General features: G+C 34.8%; 1 protein-coding gene and 1 long non-coding RNA gene across 2 annotated transcripts; both read left to right on the top strand.

The window, feature by feature from the left end:
- Positions 1 to 2,746: 2,746 nt before the first annotated feature.
- On the top strand, positions 2,747 to 5,587 carry LOC141678479 (protein trichome birefringence-like 5). Its single transcript, XM_074484812.1, has 5 exons — positions 2,747 to 3,336; positions 3,568 to 3,760; positions 4,166 to 4,359; positions 4,474 to 4,629; positions 4,861 to 5,587. Exons 1-5 carry the CDS (start codon positions 2,810 to 2,812, stop codon positions 5,171 to 5,173), a joined length of 1,383 nt encoding a protein of 460 aa, XP_074340913.1. The 5' UTR covers positions 2,747 to 2,809; the 3' UTR covers positions 5,174 to 5,587.
- Positions 5,588 to 18,525: 12,938 nt separating this feature from the next.
- LOC141678083 (uncharacterized) lies at positions 18,526 to 19,775 on the top strand. Its single transcript, XR_012557605.1, has 2 exons — positions 18,526 to 19,350; positions 19,454 to 19,775. It is a non-coding gene; the product is annotated as an uncharacterized LOC141678083 (long non-coding RNA).
- The last annotated feature ends 264 nt before the right edge of the window (positions 19,776 to 20,039 follow it).

The raw sequence follows: 20,039 nt of genomic DNA, 5'->3' as shown, positions 1-20,039 counted from the left end.
TAAGAAGATAAAAAAACTCTTAAAACAACGCACATAACGATCATCGCCCATTTCACGATAATTTTAAAATTTTTATTACTGTTAAAAACTAAAAACATCTCGGTATGAAATGTTTAGCTACCATCATTAATAATAATCATGCTCTACTTCAATGATTTGGATCAATTCTTATTGCGTAGTTAATTCAAATCATTTATTTTAAAGAGTAAAATATTCTGTAAAGAAAATTAAAATAATATTTTCCTTTATACTACAATCACTTTGAATATTACACGTTCTTACATATTTTTTTATAAATATACCCATATTCTTCGGCTACAAATATTTGTAAAATATATATTTAATAAATATTAAAATATTTAAAAATTAATAAATAAAAATTGTCCGTGCCTTGCACGGGTTTAGGAGCTATTACTAAACTAGTTACTCATCTCTATTTTCGCTATCCAGCTCGTCACCATTTTCGTTTTCGTAATCAGTGTCACGGGTGGAAGGGGATTGAGCAACTTAAGCATAGATAGCCTCGAACATTTTGGATATTTGATTCTTCATTACTTTCATCTTATTCTTCATCAATTTTTATTTCTCCTGCAACTTTTGATTTTCTGCATCAACAAAGGATGAAGAGCAAGAAAAAGAACTCTTTGATTTATAAAAAAGGCTTTGCGATGATTCAATTTTATAAACTCATTTTTTCTTATCAACCACTCATGTTGCCTAAAAAAATAAAACATTTCACTCACAAAATTTGAGAAATATTTCCTGCACCCAACAACAATATATTAATCGGTCAAAATTAATAATATATACTAGCTCAACAAGTAGGAAACAGTAGTCTGGTTAAGGATAACACAGATTTTTCAGTAATTAATATCATAGGCCTAAATGGAGCTTCACTGATACTGGCTTTATTAAAATAAGTACAAAAATGTTTTTGATAATGCTTGAACAATCTGGACGCAATCCCAAGCTTCTCGTTCCATGTAACTCAAATCAAGGGACAACGGTACAATAGGGAATGCGGAATAGTGCAAAACACCAACTTATAATTCAGCATCTCCAACCAATAAAAAGTAACAGAAAATGATTTAGTATGTATGGTTAAACAAACATCAGTACCATAATCTTAAACTATGGTGCATAAATTTAAACACTTGCGCTATTACCTTGATAATTCTCAAAGTATTCATTTTCTCATCTTAATTTAAGTTCTCCTTATGAATTTAATTTTTTGAAGAATTAGAGTATCTAAGTAATTCCAGAACACCAACCAGTACACTTCGGTTAATAAGAGACCGATAAAAAACAGTAATAATGGACGCGTCAACATACGTCACACTCTCATGAAACATTAATTTATAAACTCGCACAAAGCGAAATAATTATGGAGCAGATGTGAATTGGTATCGAACATAAAAAGAAAAATTGTAAGGTGATTAAGAAAATGATCTAGTTGAAAAGGGCCGGACTTGCACACAGTTGGTTTACCAGAGCAACAACAAGATTTATGTAGAGTTACAAACAATTTCCAACAAGACCATAACTGGCAATTAACAGTAAGTAGGCAACTCTAAGGCTAAAAATATTTGCATAGACTTGATCAAATTCTCAGCTATGTATTATCTTTATAATTGAGCAGCCGCAGTATAGATGAGTATAGATAAATTCTCTCATCATAACAAACAATACAGACAGAAACAGGGTAGATAATATTGTAATTTTGCCTTCATTTGGACACGAGGGAGAGGGTGATTGAACTGTTTCAGTTCAGTAAAATAAAAAAAAATTATATTCAACAACAATCCATATAAACAATTTATAACCAGCTAGCACATACAAAAATTAAAATAACTCGTATATGTTTGCTGACTTTTTTTTGTCAACCCATATTTTTTCGACACCAAAATCAAGGTCATCCTCATCATCATCGTCATCCTCGCCATTCTTCCCATATTGCATATTCTTCTTTTTCTTCCCATGTATAATGTGCGTCACTAAAAACACTTGATCTGCAGTTAGCTCTCGGCTCTATTTTATTTTTTTATAAAAATGAGCTGCAAACCTTAAAATACGGGAAAATAATTTTAAAAAAATAGATAAATATACCACTAAAAGGTTATCCAATAAGAAGGAAAACACTAGTGTGTGTTAAATGGTGCCCCCTAATATTTATAACAAATCGGTAAAATATACTAATATAATATAATTTACGGTGGCCGTTAGTATGGCGTTATCATTCTGTTACTAATTAGTTACTATTTCATTACTAAATCGCAGATAAAAATATTATACCAATTTATTAGCATATCGTTGATAGGTTTGTTTGGGCATTTCTGGCGCCTATTTTCCTAATAAAAATATCCGTTGATAAATATTTATTGGTGTAATGTTAGACTTCCATTATTATCATATTGACTTCAAAATTATTGACTTTTCGTTACTGTTATATTGACTTTTTTAAAATTTTAATTTTTGTCGGGAATTTGTTAATAACTGCTACCAGATTATTATCGGTTAAATTACTTTTGCATTATTAGAAATTCTTGTAGTGCTTCTTGTTGACTTGAGCAGTGCTAGTAAATAGTATTTGAATATATTTTATAATGTATAGTATCTACTTTCGGTAATTAAACGGTAACGACCAAGTCTATGATTAATTAACTTGACTAACAAATTACGAGAAAAATTAGCAGGAGACATCATAATGTACATGCAAAGATCATATATTCATATGCATTCCCTTTCCTACAACAAAACAAAAGAAGAAGAAGAAGAAGAAGAATAAGATGGTGTTAATGATGTCCAAGAAATGGTGAAACATTCTCGACACAAGAAGCGCTACACTCTCTTGACCTCATCACTTTTGTTTCTTTTTCTCTGTCTCTGCTCCTACTTGGCCAAACCACTTCTCCAACCTAAACTTTCTCTCTACACGGATCTATCCTCCTCGAGTCTTTACTCTCCTCCAACATCTTCAGATGTCATTGACATCCCTATTTCCACTGCTAATGATGATAAAAATGAAGATGATGATGATTTGAGAGAAAATATAGGGTCGGATCATGAGGCTGAAAAAGGTAAAAATTTGGTTCTTGATTATGACAGTGCTGTAAATACTGTGAATCGAACCCCGAGCTTTGGAGACGAAATTGTTGAGACAGTAAGAAGTTGTGATTTATATGTTGGTAGTTGGGTGAAAGATGATGAAAATTACCCGATTTATAGAGCAGGAACTTGTCCTTATGTTGATCGGGCTTATGATTGTCAAACTAATGGAAGAAAAGATGACGGATATATGAAATGGCGATGGAAGCCGGATGGTTGCAACATTCCTAGGTTCTCATTCTTATAGCTGAATTTATCTAGATGGAGACAAATGCATGTCTTGTCTTGCTAGGTGACAAGTTCGTATGATATAAAGCCATCCAAACAGAGAAAAATCGACAACTATTGATACTTACCCCGCTTATTTCCATCTCAACCCTCTCTTTCTGGAGTTGAATTGCGTTTAGTGTTTATCCCATCTTTCTATGACCATAAACTGATTTATTCCTTACATTTGTAAAGGTTTAATGCAACGGACTTCTTGTTGAGACTAAGAGGCAAAAGGTTGATGCTTGTTGGAGATTCAATGAACCGGAATCAATTTGAGTCACTTCTATGCCTTGTTCGTGAAGGCCTCTCAAATAAGAGCAAAATGTATGAAATCAATGGTCGTAGAATAACCAAGGGAAAAGGATACTTTGTCTTTCAATTCGAGGTGACGTAAATCTGTTTCATTATGTCCTACTCCCACTGATTCCTTGTTTGATTTTCCAATTAAGATATGATGCACAGTGAAGGCTCTTGCCCTTAGAAATAAGTAGTAGTAGCTGTTGGCAAATCACACTAGGCCTTCCTAGCTTATGTTTTCTGCTTATACAGAATGTCTATTCTTTGTGAGATTTTAAGTTCTGGATTTAATGGCCATATAGAAGATAACCTAGCATAAATTTATCTATTTGCAACGCGATTTTAGGAAGTTAAAGGGCAAGGAAGCCATTAATTTAGCTTCCAAAAACTGGTAAGATAGCAGGTTCCTGTTAACAGAAAGACAGCTATAATTTTATGTCCTCAACTCTTGATTGAATAATTGCTGTAACAATCTAAAAATTTGTTTGGTCAGGACTACAACTGCTCAGTGGAATTTGTGCGATCTCATTTCTTGGTGGAGGAAGGAACCCGTGTGCATGCACGCGGATATTCAAATCCGATATTACTAATAGACAAAATCGACAAGTCTTTTAAACGTTGGAAGCAGGCAGACATTCTTGTATTCAATACTGGGCATTGGTGGACTCATGGAAAGACAGCTTGGGGGTATTTCAATCCTTACATTTATGTATTGCGAAAAATAAAAAGTTTGGGAAATGTGAAACCTGAAGAGAAAGTTTGTGCCCTGTTATTTAATTGATTTCTTCAGCGTTGTTGCAGAAAAAATTACTTCAAAGAGGGTGATTACATCTATCCCCAGTTTGACGCAATGGAAGCTTATAAAAAAGCATTAAGAACATGGGCAAAGTGGATTGATGAAAACATGGATCCTGGCAAGCTGGTGTTCTATCGTGGTTTTTCCTCTGCCCATTTCAGGTACTCATATGATTAGCTCACCCTATTCACTTTGTTGCTACCAGCCTCATGTCGCTCCCCCTCTGTCTCTTCATTTCTTTAAAATATTCTATTACAAAAGGAAAGAAGGAAGAATTAGACCCTGCAAAAGTTAGGTTGGACTTGGTGGCGCCTTCTATACATGTATCCAGTGTTTACATTTTACATTTTGTGTAATTTCTGCTGAAGAGATTTATCATTTATGTATTAAAGAGGTGGAGACTGGGATTCTGGCGGAACTTGTAGAAGAGAGACAGATCCTATCAAAACAGGGGCCATTCTCGACAGCTATCCATCGAAGATGAAGATAGTCGAGAATGTTATTAGAGAAATGAAGTTTCCAGTGGTCTTACTGAATGTTACCAAGTTGACAAATTTCCGTAAAGATGGTCACCCATCAGTTTATGGAAGGAGTGGGGGTAAGGTCTCTCGCAGGTTCCAAGATTGCAGCCATTGGTGTTTGCCTGGGGTACCTGATGCATGGAATGAGCTCATTTATGTAACTTTGCTTCTTCATACAAGTTAAATTGATTCCTCAGCAATTCACTGCATGCTCATAAATATCTACAGCTTTCAAGTGAATATATTGAATTCCAGTCTGCATTGACAGCTCCCCTGATTATTTTCTTTCGGTTTGGTACCAAATGCGGACATCAAAATCAGCTAGCTCACACTTAACTATATATCTAAAGACCAATACTTGTCACTTAAATTGCAAGGGTTTCAATGTCATTAGCTCCAAGAAGCATGCCTCTTCACTCTAAACAGTTACATAGAACACCAAAGTATATCAGTAAATTTGTTTGCATAACTAGTTTCCATTTTAAAATTTTCTTTTGGCACGAGGAACACACTGTTAAGGACGCAGCTGCAGCAGCTAGGAGGTAGATTAGTATATCACCACCAACCCTTTTTTTTTCTCATCGCTTATGCTTTCACACCATTTTGTCTAGGTGGTAGATTAGTATATCAATAGCAACCTTTTTTTCTCAGCAACTTTTCCGCCGGAAATTTCTTGTAAGCCTTTATACCTGAACGCATTACACGTTTATGTGATAATTTAGCAAAGCACTAATGTGACATAAATTATATTAAGTAATAACTGTGTGGGTACAAAATTATTATTATAATTATATTATGTATGTGTTGTGGGTAAGTTTTCAATGGCTATATATATATATAATCATTTTATTATTTTGATATATGATTAAGAGATATAGTCGTTTTAGGTATCGTGCACGAGATGCTTGAGCATTGTTTGCTCAAATATCAGTTTGAGACACCATTAAGATGTTATGCATTGATGTATTATTGATAATTGTTTTGATTAATAATACAAGTTGGGACGTAGATTTTCCACGTCAAATATATTGTTGTGTGTACTATGTATTGGTGGAATTCAATCTCAAATATGTGTGTGTTTTTTCTCCTAACGCTCTAGGGTGAGCCAGGCTCAGTAGGGAAGCCGGGACCCCGCCCGATCCGGAACAAGCTAACGGGGTGAGTCAGGCTCTTATGGATAGACGGGTTTAGGCCCAGTCCAGGAACGTGTCAACCTCTCAGCTAGAGTCCAGCCCGTCCATAAGCCTATCCGGGCCCAGGGTAGGAGTCGGGTCCATCCCAAACCAGACACAATACAACCCCACATCCCATCAAGGACGAGCACATGTGGTACGAACCTGGGCACATGACAGTGACAACTATCAGCAACCAATAATTGAGACAACAGGACACGCGTCAGTACACCTTTGGTACATTCTGATGCGGTTCTTGCCTAGACACGTGTATGCAATCCATCCGAGTCGGGCATCCTCCATCCCAGCAACGAACGGTCTAGATTCTAAGATACCAACACCAAATCCTATCATTGGGGTATAAATACTGAAAGGGAAAAGATCTAGGGATTATGCTCTTTTAGACACAAATATACGCACACAATCACTTTAAATTTCTATCTATCTTCATCTTTTCGAAGCGAGTTCTTACTCTCACACTCGAGGCGTCGCGGTGCTAAAACCCCCTCCGATATTGTTTCGCCGCGGTGCTCAAACCCCCCTCCGATATTGTTTTGCAGACATCCAATAGCGGTTATACCACAACTGCAAGAAGGGTTCCGGCCCCTGGCACTGCGTCGGAAGGACCAGGCCACGAACAATAATTATCACCCTAGCTTTTTTATCTTTTGCTATAGCCATTTTAACATGCTTCACATTTCTATATCCATTTTAACATGCTTCACATTTCTATATGAGCTTGACCCTCTTCTGAATTCAAAGGAAAAAATAGTTCTAAGCAAGGGACAAGGACAGTCCCTTTTAGGGCCTTATCTATGATTAATACCCGAACCAATACAGAAATGGAAATCCACTTTTTCATGATTCAGCAATGCTCTCTCTTTCGGTATTGGAGAGATAACGAGAAGAAATGACAATAACAAAGATTAGGTAAAGTCTCAGGGAACAATGGAAGTTTATCTACATGTAGTTTTATTTTAAAAAAAGTCATACCGTATGTATATTTATAACGGGTTAAATATCAAGTAGGCGATTAACTGCGTTCAAAAAACTCAAATAGGACTCAAATTGATTATCGATTAACTTAATTTGATGATTAAGTTAAATTCGAAAACTGAAAATAGCCGAAATTGAAAAATGGTAACACGGGAGAGTAGAGCTTATTTTGGGCTTCAATATGGTTGATAAAACTTTCTATTTGGGTCACAAATCATGATAAAATATGACTTTAATTCCCCTACTTGAGTTATTTCGAAGAATTAAAGCGAGATTTTATCATGATTCCATGAGTCAAATACAAAATTTTAGTAACCAAATTGAAGTCTAAAACGAGCTATACCTTTCTGTGTTACCATTTTACAATTTCGGCTATTTTCAGTTTTCGATTTTAATGAAATGATAAAATTAAAATAAGAGTAAAGTGCACTTTATGTACCTGTACTTTACCTATCAGACCACTTGGGATATTGACGTTCATAAAGTACCATTTGCTATACTGAAAATCCAAAATTTATATAAAAGGTGTATTTTCGTCAAATCAGTTTAACGTCGTTAAAAATGTTGGATTTTAATCGCAGCGGAGGCATGACAAAACACTTTCGCACATATAAAATCCAAATAAAAGCATATAAATCGTGATAAAAACATAGGGATCGAATCTAACCTTTAAAATAATTCGGAGACAACGATTAGAAATCCTTAGCAGTTGCTCCTCAAGTGTGAAGCACTCCACCGATATCCACCAAGAAAACGATGTTAAGGAGGAGGAAGGAGGTGGAGAGAATTGGGTTTTCCAAACTTTTTGGGTTTTGGGGTTCTCGGGTTGGAATAAAAATAGGGTTTATAATAGTGTATTTATAGGCAAAATTTTCAGCTGAAATTTTCCCATAAATATTATTATTATTATCCCATTTATTATTCTCATTAATAATTAAAACATCTTTTAATTATTAATCCTTTTTCTAAACACTTTAGAAATAATTATCTCTCTTGATTTAATTTCCAAAAATTAAATCCTTAATTAATAATATTAAGAACTCTTCTTAATCAATTTATAATCAATTAAATCTCATTTAATCAATTATTAAATTTGCCAATTAATTATTTATTTCATAAATAAATAATTATCAGCCATTATTAATTAATTCCTCCACCATTAAATCATTCTCTTTTATGGTGTGACCCTGTAGGTTCAATATTAAGCCGGTAGTAGAAATAAATAATAATAAAACTATTTTATCATTATTTATATAAATTCTCTAATTTATTAAATATGATTAATTAATTAATCACATTTATTCTACATCATGAGGGATACTTCTCAGCATATCGCGACTATCCGGATAATATGAATTCACTGCTTAGAATACCAAGAACCTATTCAGTGAATAATTACCGTACAATAAACTCCTTCTACCCTACAATGTCCCGATTAAATACAAGGCATGGATCTCATGTCAAGCCTATCCAATTTAATCACTTGCTTACTATTTACTATGCGTAGTTCTATGCAAATTAGAAACTCCTTTCTAATTTCATTCACTCTGGCCAGAGATTCCTGAACTAGCATAAGTGGATCAGCCTTGAACATTCGCTTCCTTCACTGGAAGGGGTAGATTCTTTATTGATCATACACTATCTTCGTGTACAAATTCCTATACCCAGTAGAGCCCTAATAATTGTCCCTGAAGACTAAGAACTAAACCAAAGCATAGTTCAGTGTACACAAGATGACTATGATGATCTCAAGTCTAAGGATACTTGTACAACTATCACTATGTGAACAACTGCTGACACGTGAGTGAACTCCATCAGTTGTTCAGCTGTGCGAGTCATGTTCAGTGAACTTATTCTATAATAAGCACCTACATACTAGCTATAGTGTCACCACACAAATGTCTATGAGAACAGACATCCTTCATAATGAAGCAAGCATAGTATGTACCGATCTCTGCGGATTATTAATTACCACTTAGTAATCCTACGACCAGGAACTATTTAAGTTTAGAGTTATCGTCTTTTAGGTCTCACTATTATGATCTCATCATAATCCATAAAAAGCTTTACTCTAAACTATGGTATATCTTATTTAAACACTTAAATAGATAGAGCCCGTAATAAAAACAAAACAAGTCTTTTATTAATATCAATGAAATCAAAACAGATTACATAAAAAGTTATTCCTAAATCCTAATACATGATTGGACTTATGACATATTCCTTTCAATCTCCCACTTGTACTAAAGCCAATCACTCTGGTATCTAATACACATCTTGTCTTTATGACGATCAAAGTGACTTTCATAAAGTAGCTTTGTGAGTGGGTCTGCTATGTTATTATGTGTGTCAACTCTATTTCAATACAATACAAGAAATGTTACCGCGCTCCCACTAACCCTTTTGTAGACGCATGGTTCATCTGCGTTTTTGATAAAATCAAACTCTTTGATTGTCTCATCAAAACAGATATTCCATCTATGAGAAGCTTGCTTTAAACCACATATGGTTCGCAGTAGCTTACACACTAGGTTTTCATTTCCCTTTGGAAAGAAAACCATCTGGCTATATGCCAGATCTCATAGTCGTAGTAAGCAGCAATCGCAAGCAAAATCCGAACTGATTTTAACACGGCTACAGGTAAAAGGTTTCATCAAAGTCAATCCATTGCCTTTGTTTGAATCCTTTTGCCACAAGCCTGGCCTTATAGGTCTCCACCTGGCCATCTGCTATAATCTATCTTTTGTATACCGTATACATAGATTTCATTCTGGATTTCATGACACTTTGCCATTTCTCTGAGTCAACACTACTCATAGCCTCATTATAGGTCACAGGGTCGTCATCATCAATGATCGACAACTCATTGTCATTCTCAATGACAAGGCCATATTACCTCTCAGGTTGGCGAGACACTCTCCCTGACCTATGAATGGGCTGTTCCACAAAAGGTTGTTCAGTCAGAACAGGTGTTTCCACTTGATCCGTAGTAGTTTGTGCTTCTTGAACTTCATCAAGTTCAATTTTGCTTCCACTGTTTCCTTCAAGGATAAACTCCTTTTCCAAGAAGGTAGCATGTCTGGAGACAAACACCCGATGATCGGTGTAAAAGTAATACCCTAAAGTCTCTTTAGGATATCCCACAAAACTACATTTTACGGATCGATATTCCAACTTATCTGGGTCAACTTACTTGACATAAGCTGGACATCCCCAAATCTTAACGTGTTTAAAACTCGGTTTCCTTTCTTTCCATATCTCATACAGAGTTTGAGGAACAGATTTGGAAGGCACCTTATTCAGTAAATATGCTGAGGTTTCCAATGCATCACCCCATAGGAATACTGGAAGATTTGCATAGCTCATCATGGACCGAACTATGTCTAACAAAGTTCGATTTCTCCTTTCAGATACCAATCTGGAGGAGTCCACTAGGAGATTATACCATTTACTTTGAGATAATCTAGAAACACTTCATTAAAGTATTCACCACCTCGATCTGATCGAAGAGTTATGATACTATGTTTGGTTGTTTCTCCACTTCATACTTATATTCTTTGAACTTTTCAAAGGCCTCAGACTTGTGTTTCATCAAACACATATCCGAATCCAGATCTATCATCTATGAAAGTAATGAAGTATGAAAATCCACCCATGGCTTGCGTAGACATTGGTCCACATACATCTGTGTGTACCATTCCTAGCAAATTTGCAGCCCTCTCTCCATGTCTACTAAATGGAGACTGCAGTGCCACAATGAAGTGAGATTTTCATCATCCCTTTTCTTTTATTAGTTTGTTCAATCTGAAGTAAATTATGTCACATTTATACAGACCATTATTTAAAGTACCACGTCCATAAAGAATATTATCTCTAAGAATAGAACATTCATTATTCTCAATAATAAATGAAAATCCAGCCAAGTCTAATATGGGAATAATATTCCTCACAATCGAGGGAACAAAATAACACTTATTTAAAACAATAGTCTTGCCCGTAGGCATATGTAAATGAAATGATTCTACATCTTCAGCAGCAACTCTTGCTCCATTTCCCATCAGTAGAATCACCACCTCTTCCTCAAGAGTCCTACTTCTCCTTGGTTCCTGCAACAAATTGCAGATTTGAGAACCACAGGCGGTATCTAATACCCAAGTAGAAATTTGATTTAATGGCATATTCACTTCTATCATGAACATACCTGAATCAGAAGCGGTAGTCTCACTACCCTTCTTCTTTTTCAATTCTGCAAGGTAAACCTTGCAGTTCCTCTTCCAGTGCCCCACCTTGTTACAATGAAAGCAAACAACTTTGCTCTTGGGGTCTTCAGCTTTTGGTGGAACCGGCTTTTCTTCACCTACCTTCTTCTTCTTGGAAGAGTTCCTCTTCCTTTTTTTAGGATTGGTACCTTCACCAATTAGAAGAACAGAACTCTTCTTAGGGGGGAAATTCGATTCCGCAGTCTTCAACATGTTGTGGAGTTCAGGCAGGCTGACATCCAACTTATTCATGTGAAAGTTCACAACAAACTGCGAGAACGAACTCGGAAGCGATTGCAAGACCAAGTCTTGGCTCAGCTCCCCATCCATGGCAAAACCAAGTTGTCCAAGACGTTCAATCAAATTGATCATCTTAAGTACATGGTCATTCACAGATGATCCCTCAAACATCCTACAACCGAACAGCTCCTTCGATATCTCATATCGAGCTGTCCTCCCCGCCACATCATACAACTCTTGTAGATGCATTAGGATAGTGTGAGCATCCATATGCTCATGTTGCTTCTGTAGCTCAATGTTCGTGGAAGCTAGCATGATGCATTGAGCAACATTTGTATCATCTATCCACTTACGATACACAACATGTTCATCATTATGTGCATCACTAGCAGGTTCAGTAGGCTTAGGTGAGTCAATCACGTATTCCAGCTTCTCAATCCTGAGAACAATTCTCAAGTTTCGAAGCCAGTCAGCATAATTAGGACCAGTCAATTTGTGAGCATCCAGTATGCTCCTGAGTGATAGTGCAGAAGACATAACGTACAAAGTAAATCTGTAAATGATAAACACATAACAACACTTAGCAAATATTCGATTTCATTTCAAAAATACTATATGAATCGGGTCTTTATTCATAAGTGGCTCCCACTAGTTTACCTAATTTATTCAATCCCCTACGTGAAAAATTAAGCATTCATAATGCTAGTGGGAATAGGGATCCTACATTCCATTACACAACCCCGGCTGTAGCACGAACCGCCATGTAATGTTCAATAGGCAGACAACTCTTGTCAATTACATCTTATGTTATTCCCTAATTAAACTTTAGCCTCTTGAATAATTGAGTCTCGGCTGTGGCACGACAAACTCAATATTCTAAGTCAAGTCTAACCCAACATTCCGTACAGTTGAATCAGTCCCCAAAGGCCCACGGCTGTAGCATGTACCGACCTTTAGATTCTTATTCAATGTACACATCTCTATGTAATAGACAAGTATTTCTTATTTCGAAATCAAAGCCCTCGGCTATAGCACGAACCGACAATGATTCAAAAATAAGAACTACTTTTCTATCATGTTGGAAGGCTATGACCGACACAAGCCCGTTGTATCATTGGCCAATTACTACTTGATATTATTTAATTTTAGAGGGATTATATTACGTTACAATCATAATCATATTATAAAGAGATTCTTCCTTTTAAATTGAATATTTCAAATCAATAATCAATAATCAGATGATTCCCAGATCGGGTGGAGCATTGTCAAGAGACGTCACTTAATAACCCTTTCTTACAGATAGAAATCTGTTGTTGACAGAATCATCCTTTCTCTCATATCGAAAATTCATATTCAATTACGTGTTTCACAAACACAAGAATCTCATGATTGTATTCATAATATTGTTATTAAGGTTATGAAACAATTTCACTATACTAGGTTGTCTAACAAACGCCTTATGTTCATTTAAGTTCACCTAAATCTATCATCGCATGATAAACTAAGCATATATCACATATATAAACATGAATAAACATCAAGGTAGGCATGTTATAATATCTAGCACATTAGTCTAAGCATTATACATCTCTATTTATCACATGAAGCATTTAAAAGCAGTTAAAACAGTTAAAAATAGCTTTAAAACACTTCCAGAAATATAAACAGTTCAAAACTTTTATATAAACTAAAATTGATCACTCCATTAGATCCGTCTCGGAAAAACGAATCCAACGGTATATTGCACGCCCAAAACGGAGTTACGAAACTCCCAGAAAATCAATTTTAATGTAAACAGTCGGGCTGTAACGCATTACAGGAACGCGTTACAAGCCCTGTAACGCATTCCGGTGATGCGTTACAACCCTTTTAACCAATTAAAAGGTGTAACGCATTCTGTGAATGCGCCACAGGGTGTAACGCATTCCCGGAATGCGCGACACCCCTTTGATTTTTTTTATTTTCTACAGCCGCCTGACAGATTCTCTTTCTCGGTTGCCGTACCTGACAACTGACCTCTTCTATGCTTCCGTGCAGAACAGACAGCAGCAACAGCATATGCAGATGTACAGATATATATATATACATACTAACAAATAATATATATATATATGATTTATTTAATTACGAATTTAATTATAAGAACTTCAAAAATTCATAATAAAAAATCTATACATCATAAAATTATGAAAAAAATACCCAGACGATCTAAAACACTTGTAGAACCCAGATCAACATTCAAAATTATTCTGAGAAATGATTTCTCATCAGACAAAATTAATCCATGATATAACTTGTAAAAATCATAATTAATTCATACAAGCACATAAAATTCTGAAATTTTTACCACAGATCTATATGCATACAACCTATGCTCTCATACCATTGTTGGATTTTAATCGCAGCGGAGGCATGGACAAAACACTTTCGCACATATAAAATCCAAATAAAAGCATATAAATCGTGGTAAAAATATAGGGATCGAATCTAACCTTTAAAATAATTCGGAGACAACGATCAGAGATCCTTAGCAGTTGCTCCTCAAGTGTGAAGCACTCCACCGGTATCCACCAAGAAAACGATGTTAAGGAGGAGGAAGGAGGAGGAGGTGTAGAGAATTGAGTTTTCCAAACTTTTTGGGTTTTGGGGTTCTCGGGTTGGAATAAAAATAGGGTTTATAATAGTGTATTTATAGGCAAAATTTTCAGCTAAATTTCCCATAAATATTATTATTATTATCCCATTTATTATTCTCATTAATAATTAAAACATCTTTTAATTATTAATCCTTTTTCTAAACACTTTAGAAATAATTCTCTCTCTTGATTTAATTTCCAAAAATTAAATCCTTAATTAATAATATTAAGAACTTTTCTTAACCAATTTATAATCAATTAAATCTCATTTAATCAATTATTAAATTTACCAATTAATTATTTATTTCAAAAATAAATAATTATCAGCCATTATTAATTAATTCCTCCACCATTAAATCATTCTCTTTGATGGTGTGACCCTGTAGGTTCAATATTAAGCCGGTAGTAGAAATAAATAATAATAAAACTATTTTATCATTATTTATATAAATTCTCTAATTTATTAAATATGATTAATTAATTAATCACATTTATTCTACATCGTGAGGGATACTTCTCAGCATATCGCGACTATCCGGATAATATGAATTCACTGCTTAGAATACCAAGAACCTATTCAGTGAATAGTTACCGTACAATAAACTCCTTCTACCCTACAATGTCCCGATTAAATACAAGGCATGGATCTCGTGTCAAGCCTATCTAATTTAATCACTTGCTTACCATTTACTATGCTGTAGTTCTATGCAATTAGAAACTCCTTTCTAATTTCATTCACTCTGGCCAGAGATTCCTGAACTAGCATAAGTGGATCAGTCTTGAACATTCGCTTCCTTCACTGGAAGGGGTAGATCCTTTACTGATCATATACTATCTTCGTGTATAAATTCCTATACCCAGTAGAGCCCTAATAATTGTCCCTGGGGACTAAGAACTAAACCAAAGCATAGTTCAGTGTACACAAGATGACTATGTTGACCTCAAGTCTAAGGATACTTGTACAACTATCACTATGTGAACAACTGCTGACACGTGAGTGAACTCCATCAGTTGTTCAGCTGTGCGAGTCATGTTCAGTGAACTTATTCTATAATAAGCACCTACATACTAGCTATAGTGTCACCACACAAATGTCTATGAGAACAGACATCCTTCATAATGAAGCAAGCATAGTATGTACCGATCTCTGCGGATTATTAATTACCAGTTAGTAATCCTACGACCAGGAACTATTTAAGTTTAGAGTTATCATCTTTTAGGTCTCACTATTATGATCTCATCATAATCCATAAAAAGCTTTACTCTAAACTATGGTATATCTTATTTAAACACTTAAATAGATAGAGCCCGTAATAAAAACAAAACAAGTCTTTTATTAATATCAATGAAATCAAAACAGATTACATAAAAAGTTATTCCTAAATCCTAATACATGATTGGACTTAGGACATATTCCTTTCAAAAAAGTCAGGGTAAAATCGTCTTTCAATAGTCATCTTCTTCTTCAAACCCAGTTTCACCATTAACAATAGGTCCATAACTTGAACTCGTATATCTCTTTCATTTCTTAACCGAATCAACTAATTTAAATTACAATAAAATTGTCTCTTTCTCTATTACAGTATGATATCAATTTTAGATAGCAAAAATTTATTTTTAAATTTTGTGTATTTCATATTTACGTGAAGGTATTGTGATTGGCTTTGTTGACACCAGAATTAATTCATTTCACTCGAGCTTTGCTTATGATTCATTAATGACTTTTTTTTTGCTCCACGGAATTGTTGTCTACAAGGCTATATATATATATATCAATGTTAAGGAGCTGTAACAAATTTAGTAGTAACAATTGATCAAGTAACAACCACCTTTTTGCGTTTGTCCTATATTAAAAAATCAACCTCAAAACAGAATTACCTTAATTCATTTGATTTGATCTCACTAATGTTGCATCAAATTATTTTTTCTTTTTATTTTTTCAACTTCAAAGCTTTACGGTTGCTGCTAAAACTAACAGCTGAAGAAGAAAATAGATTAAGAGATGAAAATATAACTATAAAAAATAATTGCAGGCAACAATGGATGGAGTTGACGTCCTGAAGATGTTAATTGGACCAGATGATACACTTACTTTCTGAAGTGTTTTTGAGATCTTTATGTCATTTGCACGAAAGGATGGAGTTTTCATGGTTTAATCAGCTGGAAATCATGGTCCGGACCTTTCCTCTGTTGTCTCCTACAGCCCATGGGCAGTTGGTGTCGCAAGCTTCCGGTTCTGATAGAAGCTACTCGTGTACTGTGATTCTTGGAAATGGTCAGGGAAATCACCGGTGTTGAACTATCACGTGTGAAATGTGTTATGCAGATGGTATAAACTCTTTGTTCTTATATTACATGTATTATCATTCATGTAAATAAGTGATTATGATTATACATTTAGGACTAAGCTTTGTGATCGGAGATTTACGGTATAAGCTTGTGATGGCAAAAGACACAGTTAAAGTAAATGAGACATTTTCAAGGATGACAACCTACATAGATGAATGCCAATACCCAAAGGCACTAGATCCATTTTTAATAAAAGAAAGTATTGTTATCTGCACATTTTCGACAAGCTTCTTGGAGAGAACTTCATCACTCAGAGCTATGACTGACACAACAAAACACATTTCTAACATCTATTGTTGAAATACACAGAATTTAAAAGTAAATCTTTGTTAATTAAAATTGAAATTATATTGTAGAGGAGAAAAAAATGAGTTTAATGCAATTTAAATGATCTGATTCGGTTAAGAAATAAAAGATATATAAGATTTCCAAGTCCTTAAAAAATTGTTAATGGCGGAAATTATTTTGAAGAAGGAGATGAAAAGGAGATGACAGTTAAAAGACGATTTGACTCCTAACTTTTCTAACAGCGTTAAGCTAATTTGATGGAAATACACATTTTGTAAAAATTGTGGATTTTCAGTATAGCAAATGGTACTTTATGAACGTCGATATCCCAAGTGGTCTGACAGATAAAGTACAGGTACACGAAGTACACTTTACTCTTAAAATAATTAATGATTATTTTGAGTTAAATTTGCAATAATTGATCTACTTGAATTCAATAATTGAAGAATACAATCAGCTGCTATTGAATGGGACTTGGGAGGAAGACCAGAAGAAAATTAAAAAAAAACACCCCTTTCGACATAGCCATGTTATTCGCGTTCCCCTGCAGGGATTTAAAATTTGATGTTACCAACTGTTCTTTAACAAGAATCAGAACCGTTACTGCAAAGAAAGTAGAGTTGTAAGAGAATGCAAACATATTAAAGCTGATATTTCACTAAATTTACTATAAAAGACTCGAGAACTATATTTGGTGTTCCGCAACAAGGAAAGATGTAATAAAAAATTATTGTACGTAATGGATGTCTGCTATGCCGGTAAAACAAACGAGCACAGCGAGGAACTGAAATTGTAAGAATGATAAGATCATTTCACAGGGATAAGGCTGCATACATGAGTACATTATGGAGAAGTCCCTGCTAGAGCATGCTGATGCGAGAGCTTCTTGCCTTGGATTGGATCTTTGTGATTAATGCATTATTCTACAATAAGATATCAACTCATCCTAAATCGGAACTTATAAAAGTCAGATTTACCTACAGAGAAGTAGTGCTTGAAATTTATCCCAAAAAAATGATAAAATTGTATATAATCAATTTTATTAATTTATTATTATACCTCTGGCTTTGGCCAGTATTCTAAAAATCGGTTTAGGCGGCGCTTAGGCGCTACGCGGTGGTAAAACGCCCCGACTCGGACCTAGGCGGTAATTTAGGCGTTTTTTCAAAAAATGGGGTCAAAATCGGGATTAGGCGGGCTAGGCGGGCTAGGCGGGCTAGACGGTCAAAAATCGATCCTAGGCAGTTTAGGCGGAAAATAATTTTTTTTTTTTATGTTTTTATAATTTTAAATCATTAATTTCATAATTTCACACAATATCATGTTAATTTATAATACAAAGTATTGGTAAGAATTAACAAGTAATCTAATATATTTATTTTCTCACTTAAAATATAAAAATAACATATTATAATTAATTTAAAAGTGTGAATTAAAATATAGTTAATATTGTAAATTCAATAATTAGTACATAACGCATGTCAAATATGTAGATATTGTTTAATATCATTCTAATTTCTTTTTTCAAATAAATATTTGACATGTTGATCGTTATATAATTATAAAAATTAAAAATTATATTTATATTCTTCCGATTATTGTTCCGATTAATCTCCGACTTGCCGATTAATCTCTCGAAGGTACTCTCTCCGCCCTGGCACGCCTAGCGATTTCTGGAACACTGGCTTTGGCAAAGCTGACTGTCATTTTTAGCAATAATAAATTATTTTTTCCTGCTGATAGATAATTTGCTAGTCTTACTTGGCTGTTTCCATAAATAATAGTATTCCTGCTTATAATTTATTAGCTGGTCTTAATATGTTGGACTTGTTTGGCTCCCCTGTATTATCATATTACGAGGCCTGCTGTTAGTTTAACTATGTGCCAGCATCATTTCAATGAGAGAGAGAGAGAGAGTATTATCTTATTATGCTGCCTGCTGTTTGTTTCACCATGTACCTGCATCATTTCTCTCTCTATAAATGTGTGTGTGTGAGGGGGAGAGAGAGGGAGAGAGAGAGAGAATACATACTTCAGGGATTTTGGATTCTTACCTGTGTCAGTCTCATGTGTGTAAACAGGTAGCTATCATTAGCATGGGCTGAAACATTCTGGGCCACCTTTAATCAATTATTAACTCCCTCTCTTATGTGCTTGCACTGCCTAAGTTCCTCTATATTTACTCTTCTCCTTTTTTTTTTCCTAAAGGATAGAAAATAGATACAATTTTTTGCTCCAATGATAATGAGATCTTGGAACATCCTTTTTTTATGCCTTCTCACAGCTGCAGTCTCCCTAGGTTCCAAAAGCCTGACCGTTGCTGCTGCCTCTCCTGCTCAATTTCACCTCCTGGGACGAAGACACGTGAGAGACCTCAGAATACCACATTCTAGCCAAGTAGATGCAGATCAGAAGATCAAGGTTGTAAGGATATGAAGGCTCTTTCTTACTCCAAAATTGTTATCATTTCCCATAAATAATGGTGTTCAGTACAACCAAGGTCTAATTGCATATTATTTTGCAGGTTCCTCCTATAGAAACGGAGATGTATACAATTCAATCTGAGTCTGCAAGCAATGAGCAAGAGCTTGTTTACCACACTGACTATCACGGGGTGACAACTCATCCAAATCCAAATCCTAAGCATCCAAAACCATAGGGTATTATACACCAGACCATGCTCAAGGTGGTATATTACCAAGATAGTCTGCACTTTTCCATGGGCAGGACGTTAGCTCTTCCATGATAGTGCAATATTAGCTTTAATATATATCATTCAAGATCTGTAAACATATATGCCAATGAAATATATCTATTACTATAACAATTTGTCTTTAGAAGGAAAATGTTTGATTTTGGATCCAAACAATGCCAGACTAACTGCTCTTAAAACATTCTACTTTCAGTTCGGCTTCCTTGCTAGAGATAAAATTATGTTAAACATTGAGTTGATTTGATGAAAAATGTACTTGTCAGGTTTACGTGATGCTTGGAAGAAGATAACTCTTAATCTTAGTATGAGGTTTGGAACCCTACTAGGACAACAAACATAAATATTTTTGGCCATACCTATGATTGCTAACTGTCCTTTTTAATTGTGTGGCTATTGC

The sequence above is a fragment of the Apium graveolens genome, chromosome 8, assembly GCF_009905375.1.
Source record: "Apium graveolens cultivar Ventura chromosome 8, ASM990537v1, whole genome shotgun sequence".
Classification (NCBI taxonomy): domain Eukaryota; kingdom Viridiplantae; phylum Streptophyta; class Magnoliopsida; order Apiales; family Apiaceae; genus Apium; species Apium graveolens.
The sequence above is the reverse complement of the archived record's forward strand: the minus strand, read 5'-3'. Positions and strand labels throughout refer to the sequence as shown.